Source organism: Sebastes fasciatus, chromosome 17 (genome assembly GCF_043250625.1).
Source record: "Sebastes fasciatus isolate fSebFas1 chromosome 17, fSebFas1.pri, whole genome shotgun sequence".
Lineage (NCBI taxonomy): Eukaryota > Metazoa > Chordata > Actinopteri > Perciformes > Sebastidae > Sebastes > Sebastes fasciatus.
The window spans coordinates 14,793,071-14,804,973 of NC_133811.1; the positions used below are offsets into that span (position 1 = coordinate 14,793,071).

Genomic DNA, 11,903 nt, shown 5'->3' on the forward strand with positions numbered 1-11,903 from the left:
AAATATGCTGCTTTATGCAAATGTATGTATATATTTATTATTGGGAATCAATTAACAACACAAAACAATGACAAATATTGTCCAGAAACCCTCACAGGTACTGCATTTAGCATTAAAAAATATACTCAAATCATAACATGGCAAACTGCAGCCCAACAGGAAACAACAGCTGTCAGTGTGTCAGTGAGCTGACTTGACTATGACTTGCCCCAAACTGCATATGATTATCATAAAGTGGGCATGTCTGTAAAGGGGAGACTTGTGGGTACACATAGGACCCATTTTCATTCACATATCTTGAGGTCAGAGGTCAAAGGACCCCTTTGAAAATCGCCATGCCAGTTTTTCCTCGGCAAAATTTAGTGTAAGTTTGGAGCGCTATTTAGCCTCCTTTCCAACAAGTAGTATGACATGGTTGGTGCCAATTGATTCCTTAGGTTTTCTAGTTTCATATGATGCCAGTACCTTCCCTCTAGCTTTAACACTGAGCCCGCTACAACCTGAAAATCGCAAGTTGCGTTAATGCGTCAAAGAACTTAGTGGCGTTAAAACAAATTTGCGTTAACGCGTTATTATCGCATTAACTTTGACAGACATATTAAAAATTCAGTTTACGATGTCACAGAAGTTTAAAAATATGACATAAACCATCTTTACAAAAATACTAAACATGTTTATTATTTAGATTATTAATTGAGACATACAGATACTGTACATTGCACATCATACCTGATAGTTATGTCTTTTTTAAGGTATACAGTATATAATCACACATATATTTACTATGCTTCAATGTCTTGAGTCTTTTTCTCGTGGTGGTGTGTATTTGTACAGTGAAATGACCACAGCAGTGGAGAGCAGCCACATAGCCACGATGACGGCGATATCTGCTGACGTATCAGGGCAGGGCCGGGAGACGGCACACACATAATAATATGAGAAGACAGTCAGCTCAGCCAGGCAGCCTGTTATTAGCCTGGCAAGGAACTAAATGGAGAAAGCCACAGGCTCTGCCTCCGAGCTACTGACTACTAACTACTGCAGTTACACATGGGACCTACCAACGATACACATCACATTAACATGTAGACAAAGAGAGAAAGAAAAACAGAAAGAGCACAAAGATGTTTGAAATAAGTTTGTCCCAAATATAATCCGCCTTCCTGCAAATTGTGTGTGTGTTTATGGTATGACGGGGACAAAGAAGGATTCAGTCATTTCAGATTCAGGAGCACAAAGTTTACATGATCATAAATCCAAAAAAAAAGGAAGAAGCAGAATGATTTCCCCCTCCTTCCACTATAATGCCACTGCAAATAGACATACTGCACCACATTTTTGGGATCTGCACAAAGATACAACTGTTTTCGGCATATTTGTAAATTATGCTGCGGATTCTTGGGCTGCAGATCCCATTGACGTTCGTGTTGCTTTATATGGGTGAGCTGCCAGAAGGAATGACAGGAAATGAATGACTCATAAATGGTTACAGGCCAATCCACCTACAGTAGATAGATAACTGGCTTGAAATCATCATCATGAGATGGAAAGACTGACTTCCATACTAAGATTGAGAAACGATTCATACAATGCAAGATTGACAAAATGTAAAATATATTTGTTGAAATAAGGAACATACTTGGTGGTTTTTCCCCGCTCATCCTCTCTGCTTAAAATGTCATTATCCATTTCTTTTACTGTCTGCTTTGACAATCATTGAAAACCATATGCAAATTTTTAAGTGCTGTATAAAGACCGCCTGCCAGAGACTGTACTGTATATAAAGAGTGGACGTAGTCACTCACAAGGTAGCCACGCTCTAAGCATACCCTGCTTTATGGCCTATTTTAATCTAAATGGAACCATTATTTACTAAATGAACATCATGCTGTATTGAAGAAGACTTGAAACTAGCGATTGAGACCATAAAATCATGTTTACAATGTTTACTGAGGTAATAAATCAAGTTTTCTCATAGACTTTTATATAATCAGACTTCTTTTTGCAACCAGAGGAGTCGCCCTCTGCTGGCTGTTAGAAAGAATGCAAGTTTAAGGCACTTCCGCATTGGTTTTACTTCTCAGACCCGGAGGTTGCTGACTGCCCCCTGCCCATGATCCATAATATAGGATGTCTCTTATCTGGATATTGTGAACGTCATAATGCCTGGCAATGATATTGCTGTTCTGTACTATTGTTTTTTGATTTAAAAAAAACTAGTGTAAAAAAGGGTCCCTTTAACTGTGTGTGTTTGTGTGTGAAAGGCATGTTCCTACCTACTGTACGTGAACAAGTAAGTGTGTTTAGAGGGAGAGAGGGAGACAGCCAGAAGGACAGAGAGAGAGGGTGGATTCGAGATAGGGCCTAATCAAGTGAATTCAGCTCCTGAGAGCTCTTTCATATATTTCTAAAGGCGATGGAGAAAAAGGCCTTACGCTCCAGCAGAGAGACGTATTTGATCTACATGTGAAGGAACAACTGAAGGGCAGGACAGAGATAGAAAATAGAAAAAAAAGGAAAAGGAAAAGAGAGAGGGCCATGGCTAAGCTATGTACTGTACTGGAACAAGCCTTTGGACAGCAGGGAGGTCTGAGCAGCAGATGACCTGGAAACAGCCTTTTCTCCTCACGCATGGGGAGTCTGTCTTGGTTCCTCCTGGCCTCCCACTGTTCTGGGGCTGCCACACACAGCGCCTTCACTACTGATCTCATTTACTCCAATTAATACAGACATGGCTCTTGTTAAACATACAGGAACTTAGCTCAAATGCAGAGAGGAAAGATGAAAAAAGTGATGCTGGGAGATGAGCAACAGGACACGCGTCTTCACCATTAGGAAGCACACGGTTGACGGGCATTTAGGGATGTCAGCGCAGGCTCACACATAACAGATATGACTGTTCCACTACAGTGGGGACATGTAGACATTTCCTCTTTTTGTTAAACTTTGTTTCTGACGGTTTTGAACAATGGGTGCATCGTGAGAGACTTAATTAAAGGATGAAGATGGTGTTATTCTATATTCTGTAAATATTTTCTGACTTCCCTGTCTGTTGGCATTCAGCCTCATTTGATGCACTGAAAAACAGACCACAAATATATAGTTTCATTTTTTAAAAAGACTAAGCAGTTTCCTAAAACAAAGAAGAGTAAGTAGTGCATTTGCTGGGGACTAATAATACAGGAGTAGGATGCTGCATTTGGATGACTACATCACCATCACAATAAAGGAAACATGTCACCCAGTGCAACGGTGTGGTTGATTTATAGTTTTTGTACAACAATGGAGCTTTATGGCACAAACAAAGAAGCTATATCAGTGTAGCCCTGGCTAAAATTCATTCAGACACTAGGATATAAACAGTTTTCTCAAAGTTAAAGATGTATAAATATGTTTAAATAGTTTAAAAGACAGTTAAAATGTATAAATATGGTTAAAAAATGCATATGTATGATTAAAATGTATAAAAAGATAAGTTTACAGTTCAAAGGTAAAAGGTTAGAGTTCACTGGAGGCACCGCCAGATATTTAAATTGGAGACAAAAGGGCACACAGGTTGTAAGAATAGTAAACATGCAGATAGGTAATAGTGCCATTCAATTTGAAAACATACCAAGGCACCGCCCATAGTACTACTACACAGATTCATGTAACTACATGGGATGGGTGGTGGCAGGTTTTTTAGAATGATCAATTAATTGTTGTTTTTTTCTTTTTCATGGGATTTTTTGACAATAAAATAATTATAGAATATTGCAAACCTTATTATTTAGAAGTGGGAAGCACAATCAATGGAAGAAGGTGCATATATTTAGAGTTAATGCTTATAAGTGTCACAAAAAGTAACAGCACTGCATGGTCAAAAGTGTGTTTTGTAAAGGAGGATGGCTGTAAACTCATGTCAGCTTGGCCTACATTTTAAGATTATTATGTTAATGCAACAACTCACACAATTAGTCGGAGTGCCTTTATAGCCAATAAAGGTGCATCAAATCATGTTAGGCTAAAATGCGGTCTAAGTGCGTATTTCTCTTGTGTTTCCCCCCACAAGTGATCTATATGACAGAGCATTTAAAACTGTGTTTTATACCGGCACACTGGGGGGAAATTGTGAGTAAAACCTGGATGATATGCTGCTGGAAGTCAGGGTTAAATATAGCTAAAATGGCAAATCTAGGACAGTTGGCCATAAAACCTCTGGCGATCAGACAGAGAGAGAAGAATTTACCGAGGAGGAGGAGGTGTGAGTGGGTGAGACGTGATGGAGGAAGACTGAAATAGTGAGGGAGCAGAGAGCGAGAGAAGAATGAAAATAGGTCTGAGAAATAGCATTTTGCCATAAGACTGTCACAGTGTTGTATTTTTCATACGGTAAATTTAAATGAAAAATTACTTATAAGTCATTAATTGTATTTCTATAGACAGATTAGACTATAAATCTTTCTGCACTGCTCACTTTAATCTATTTATACTTGCAGGATAGATGAGCAGGTGATAGATGGAACCTTTTCAAGGCCGCCTCACCTATAGTTCACACATCCTGGTATTTCGTCAATATTAGTTCAGCAAACAGCATCTATTCTGATACTGTTGGACGTGTCTTTGTCCAGCCACCAGCTTTTCCCCCGGCACTGTACACACACACGTCTATCTTTCCTCAACTCCCAGAGTGAACTTGGTGACCAGAATGGTTGAAAACTGCACTTTGGATTAGGGCTAGGAGATATGGCTAAAATCTTCTAACTCAATATTTGTCATTTCATATCTCGATAGTGATATATGTCACGATATAGCATGATTTCTGGGAATTCAATAAATAAATAGTCTATAATAAGTAACCACATGGTAAAGCCTATGTTTGTAGACTCCTGAATTAAATACTTGACAAATAAAAAGTATTTTTCTCTTTTAATTAAGAAGTTTAGTGCAAAATAAACATAACAGTTTCAAGTGGAATTATTGAGAAGAAATTAATACAAGTTTCCAGATATACACTGACTATGTTTACATGCATGCACACAAATACAGAGTAATCAGATTAAGACAGTATTTTGATTTAACTACTCGGGTAATCCCATTTGCAGAATTCTTATCAATTCAGATTTTCTGAGAAATTTGAGTTAGTATGTGCTTGTTATTACCAATTTAGACGACGTAATTTTAATGACGTAATGTATGATTTCATCACGACACGATTCCGTTAAAGACGATAAATTATCATATTGAATTATCGCCCAGCCCTACTTTGGATTATATAATAATACATAATAACAATAATAATATATAACGGCTGTGTAGTGTGTATATGGATGAATGGATAGATAGATTACAATTATTTTGAATTGAAGCATGACAAAGTAAACAAAGCCTCCTGGGAATGCAAAGAGTGGTAAAACAGCACATACGGTTAGAAAGAGTAAAAAGAGGAGGACAGAAGATACTCAATAGCAGATGATGGTAATGAAACAGAAATAGAAAAGACAACAGTAAACCATACCAAGAAAAAAGACAAATACAAGAGCGAGAAGCAACTGAAAGTGAGAGATGGTACACTAACAGCATTGCCAAGGACAGCACTGGCTTTCCAAATCAAAGCCTTCCTGCCGTGCTGTGTGTTTGTGTGTGTGTGTGTGTGTGTGTGTGTGTGTGTGTGTGTGTGTGTGTGTGCATTATCTGCTCCCCACTGCTCTAAGCGGACCCCTGCCAGAAACCGCTCGACTGTCAAACACACCAGACTTTTGTCACATATTGTGTTCCCACATCTTCAAGTATCTCAGATATGGTAATGGCGTTAAGGGACCTGCCAAACAAAATCTCACTGAGCATGGCTGCTTAAGCGGCTGTTTTGCAACTTTTTGCACCGTGACAGCAGGAACGAGCGGCGTTCAGAATTGTACCACGCAGCGGTAGTGAAACGTGACGACAGTCTTCACTGATCATTGCTGAATTTAAAAGACATTTTGGCTGTTAGTAATTATGTCTGATGCCGTATGATGGTGCGTCTGGTTCTTGGGGCTGATAGCTGCTTGACACACTTCTATAATCTGATGGTAATCCAAAGATCCTCATCAGCGGGTGAAAACATACAAATCTTATGTGTTGATGCAATAAAAAAAGCACTGAATCTTAACATCTTACTTTATATTAAAGCTTCAACTTATGTAGGAGTTGTGTCTAATCTTATTGGGTGCCGATTTGATATGTATTGCAATTTTTAAGTATTGCGATTCGACAAGTATTAGGATTCAATATTACGATTTATTACTTTTCCCCATGGTCTAGTGTTAACTTTTTTAACACTAGACCATGGGGAAAAGTTAAATCATACACTTCTAGGGACTTTTACTTTGGAAAATATCTAAATTAATACAGCAACAATGTTTGATTTGCATGTATGTAGTCTGAGATGTCCTGAAGTCAAACATATCACTCATTGTCAGGTATTATTTAGTCAATTGTTTCCAGCAACCCAAAAATCAAAGAATAAAGCGATTTCCCTCACTAATTAGTGGTATTTTCAATTTTAATTTAAAAGGGACATGTAATGTTTTATACTTCTGGTGAATATAATCCAATCAATCTTATTTCCATGTATGTACAGTTCCCTTTGTTAACATCTTATTTTGAAAACTGGATGTAGTCACACGTGTATACTTCCGCTAGCTTCGCCAAGTCTGTCGCTAGCTCTCCCGTCAGCTCCGTTCTCTTCTTACATCTATGGTCAGCTCCATCGGGGCCGTTTGAATGCATTCAACATAAATGTAAGTATATGGGTGCTCTACAGTTGTAGCGTCGCACATTACCACAATACGATAGATAGGTGAATGGATTTTTTTCCCACCCCTATTAAATATAGGACTTAAGACTACATATGGGATTAATAATTAGCTGTGACTGGTTTGTGGGTCGTACCTGACCACTCCTGATGTGTTCCTGAGGACGGAGGCAGCGAAGCTCTGGGTGACGCCCACCAGACTGGTCCCATCCACCTCCACGATCTGGTCGTTCACCTTGATCCTGACACACACACACAAATAAAAGCATCTTTCAACACTTTGTGCAACAAAACATTAGTGCAAGTGTCATTGTGTTTGATTTACTGGTGATACTTCAGTCTGTGTTCACCATCTGTGTGTACAAGTGAGCTGAAAGTGGCTAGTACTGATAGCGCCCATACACTATGTCCCTGACTAGTCTGCAAAAATACATGTCAAAATTACATTATGCAGCAAAAAGACTACGAGAGGCACAAGGGACAAACAAACTGGCACATCATGCATATTCACTTTATTTTCAAAATTACAACAGCCAGACTTTTTTGCGGTTACAGATTTCCAGTGCGATAGCTCCAGACTACTCCCTAACCAAGAGACAGAAGAGATGAGGCTCAAACCAAACTAGGAGGGCTAACGAGGACATGGAGGCCAGCTAGCCTTTCGCCCTGAGCCACAACACAGCCGCTGCTCTGCTCTGAACACGATGAGAGGTCAGCTAAGGTCTCGATCTGAAATGAAACTCCTGATGATCCACTATTCATGACAAGGGAGGGAACAGAGAACAAATCAATTAAAAAGAGACGTCCTCGCTAAATATTCAATTTAAATTTACTTGGAAATCTGCATAAAAACCAGACTAAGGCGGATTCTGAAACAGAGTTTTAAATAATTTCTTCACAATATGAATAAAACAAAAACTAGCTCTCATTACTTTTCAACAAAACATATTGTTCTAATACTTCACTGCTTGAAGGCACAACACATATATCATTTTCATCTACAACAAACCACTGTAGAGGTCCTGCTTTTATTTGGTCCAATAACAGCATGAAAATATGGAGGACTTTTACCAATCTCTTCAATATCTTTAAATACAGACAATTTAATAACACTTGTCCAATTATCAATTTTGTATCTATCTATAAAGCGAGGAATCTCTGTCTGTCTGTCTGTCTGTATGTCCTTCGCGTATCTCGAGAACCGCTCTTCCGATCGACTTCACACTTGGCGGATGTATTACTCAGGACCCAAGGGAGTGCAGTGTCAAATGTGGTGCAATTTGTCCAGATGATGGCGCTGTAACAATGAACTTTACATTTTGACCTGTAACTTAAGAACCGTAACTCTCAAAAACTAAATTTTGTCTTTTTTTTACTGGATTCTGTGGGTCCAGACGAATCTATCCATATAAACCACGCCCATAAGCCACGCCCATTTACATCTAGATTTTCAACCATTTTCCATTTTGTCCAAATCTTTTTTTTTTGCTATTACTTCTACAAATTTTGAGCAATTGTCACCTAATTTGGTACAAAACATCTCTGGACCAAGCCGGAAAAAGTTACTTTTTTAATTTTTTATGTTCCAAACAGTTTTGCTATAGCTGGCCCACAAAGTTAGCTCAAATGCTGTGGACAGGGCTTATATTATAAAAAATGTCATACCTCTTGAGCGCTTTGTGCTATTGTGACCACATTTGGTGGACATGTGTAGACATGGTGTCTGTGTGACCATGACAAATTTAGTGCCATTTGGCCAATAGGTGGCGCTGTAGCAGCATCATCCAACTATAAAGGAAGGAATCTCTTTCTGTTTGTCTGTCTGTCTGTCTGTCTGTGTATGTTTGTATGACTGTCCTTCACTTATCTCGAGAGCTTTTCATCCAATCAACTTCACACTTGGTGGGTACAAGCAGCCATACCGCGGTTCTCAACAACGCTGCAAGCAGAACTTCTGGGGGCTAAGCAATCGGCCCATTCTGGACGGGCACACACTCCGAATGGGCACTGCACAAGTGATATAAATGGTCCAGTCAAACCAGCACAACTACTCTGGAGACTGGAGATTGAACACACTCGGGATAATTGAGAGGATAATGAGTTACTGTTTCATTGGTTTTATTCAGTTCTACAGAGGTCACTTAGCATGCGCCGAACAAATTCTGCCTCACGCACAATTTCTAAATATACAGTATGGAATACATTCAAACAAGCTGACTCTACAGTATTTGGTACAAATGTTTTTGAATGCTGGAATCTGAGCACCACTGACCACTCAATTTTTCTTAATTTGCATGATGGAACAACAATTGAAGAGCCCATAGGCCCAATTAAATTTAATTAAAGGTTAAATTTCTTAGGGACATTTATTGTTGAAAGAGTACTAAAACTAAAGTGATTTAGAGTTAATCAACTTGAGGGACTCAAGAGAAAGATTAATCAGAGAGTGGTCATAGTCTTAGTCCGTAGAATGGGTTAAGCTCCCAACTCAACACCGTTTCCTCACTGCAAACCTTTGCAAATCGCAGTTGAATTTTTGTGCAAATTTCAAGTCAAAATCAAGCAATGTGCTCTGATGTCTGCATCAGCTACTGCAGTAACCAGTGTCCTTTCAGCAGCTCCTTTCTTAGTCTGTCACAACAAACAGCAGCTGCAGAGCAGGATTTAATATGACCGTGACACCCGACACATCAACCAGAGCTGTCACATGGATGTATAGAGACACATCAGCCTGACAGGTAGACAGAGAGTGAGCTGCTCGTCTGCCACTCAGCAGCTCGGACGCTTTGCTGACCTTCACGCCATCTAACGTCTCAATTTGGCTTTAGGTGGCCGAGGCTGGTTGACATACAGCTGCTGAGCGGAGGCAGCGGGAAAAAAAAAAAAATTGACAACAAAGGAAGATTCATACGAATACACCAAAACACACATACACACCTTCGTCTCATAACCCCCATCTCACCCCGGTACACACACACCGAGGATCATCTGCGCCAGACAATACAGTCACAGCCACAGCCACAGCCAAGCCCATCTATCTGTCTGCCCGTGAGTGTGTGTGTGTGTGTGTGTGTGTGTGTGTGTGTGTGTGTGTGTCAGACCATTAAGTCCGACTCAGCAACAGAGAGAGAGCGAGAGAGAGCCCTATAGCTGGAAAGGGTAATGATGGAAGGAAATTACATTCCTGCTGGTGACTCCTCCCCTGTGTGTGTGTGTGTGTGTGTGTGTGTGTGTGTGTGTGTGTGTGTGTGTGTGTGTGTGTGTGTGTGGGAGATAGCACTCAGAGGGGGAATGAATGAGCACAAGTTATCCAGTATTTATTATTAATATATCGAGTCTTTTGTTTATTTCTCTGATGAGAGGCCCTAATCATGCAATATAATGTTTGAATGAACACTGCATTAAACAGACCTACACTATCAAAACATGTTTTTAAAGATGTAAAGAGGAAGTATACCTCTTCCATCTTCTGCTCTGTTTGTGGAAAGGTCAGCAGTAAATGGGATCAAATTGGTTGAACTGTAAATGGAGTGTTTTCACAGTTAGTCTAAGTAGTGAGTGGCTACTGAGAGCAACACTCAGAGAACAACACCCCTGTCTGTTTTACTGTGTAAAACTCACTTTGGAAAGTTGTTAATGCCATGTACTGTATACACTTAAGTCCACAACTGTTTAATCTGACAGATTTGTATTTAGAGAAGACCTATTATGCTTATTTTGTGGTGCATACTTGTATTTTGGGTTTCTACTAGAACATGTTTACATGTTTTAACGCTCAAAAAATACTTTATCTTTCTCATACGGGCTGTGCTGCGGCGCCTTTTTTCAACCTCTGTCTGAAACGCTCTGTTTGAGCTCCTAACCCCCTTCCTAAAACTCTGCTCTGATTGGTCAGCTGAACCTAACTTTTCAGACTCCACTTCAGCTCTGCTCTACTAGTTTTGTTTGAGGGTGTGCCAAACTAACCGCTAGGCAAAGTGTGTTACTTGGTGACATCACCGCGTTACAGAAGAAAAGGCAGGAATTCAAGCGAGGTATTTCAGGCAGTTCAGGAGCAGTGTTTCTGTGGAGGAGAGGAATTCCCTTTGGCGTGGACTTTAGGCTTTGTAACTTCGCAGAACTTTTACATGCACAAAAAACTATATAACACACTAAAGGAAAGGGAAAAAGCATAAAAGCATAATAGGTCCCCTTTCAATAAACTTGCAGTATCACAGAATGAGTGGGTTAAAGAATACAAATATGTTCATACAAGAGTTCTTCTACAAGGCAAATGTCCGGTCTAATCCCAATATCTAACAATTGTCCAAGTTTATGTATTTAGTCATTATTTAACATATATTTTCTATCGAAGAATATTTTTTTAATTTTTGGATAGGTGACAGTGTAGATCCAAACAATAAATGTAGGAAAGAAAGAAAAAGTCTGACATGATGCAACAAAGGTCTCCAGCTGAAACCGAACCAGAGATGTTGCATCGTTATCATCTTAACCACTAGGCCACCAGGACAACCCTAAATAACATTGTGCAAAATTCCATGGCAGTCTGGACCAAAGCAGTGGACTAGGGCTGTCCACGACCAAAGACATTTTTAGTCGACTAACACTCGTATGATTTTGTTGACTAATTGCTTTTAATCAACAGATCTGTAATACTGAGTCTCTTCACAAAGAATCACACAAAATCACCACTTTAAATCTTGTGTTTACCAGAGATGTGCTCATAAATTTCTTGGAAATAAGTCATTCAGCATGAAAAAAGCCTAAAAAAAGAACTAAATCTTAGTCGACTAAGACCAAAACGACCGACCGATATAGCAACTAAGAGGGGGCAGCCGTCCAGTGGACCAACCGACAGACTGATAATGCTATCCCTAGAACCAAGCTGTGATGTAAGCGAGCGTAGTTTCTCAAGACTCTTTTGAATCTGTGAGCGTTATTAACAAAACAGCAAATACTTTGGATAGATTGTGGAGAACTGAGAACAGTGATATTCAAAATGTTGTTCAGTTTAAATAAATGAGAAAAAGGATCAAACCTACAGGCTCAGAATTGAACCTGAGCTTTAGCAGAGCCTTCCTCTGATCTTTTCAACTTTTCACATTAACTGATGGAAATTAGACTTTTT

General features: G+C 39.4%; 1 protein-coding gene across 6 annotated transcripts in view; it reads right to left on the reverse strand.

Annotated features, from left to right (window-relative positions):
* Positions 1-11,903, reverse strand: part of ppp1r9a (protein phosphatase 1, regulatory subunit 9A) — a 66,601-nt gene that overhangs the window by 23,910 nt on the left and 30,788 nt on the right. For all 6 annotated transcript variants that reach the window (XM_074614003.1, XM_074614001.1, XM_074613999.1 and 3 more), the window contains exon 5: positions 6,913-7,017. In XM_074614003.1, the coding sequence (XP_074470104.1) occupies positions 6,913-7,017 (105 nt within the window). The remainder of the gene's footprint in view (positions 1-6,912; positions 7,018-11,903) is intronic.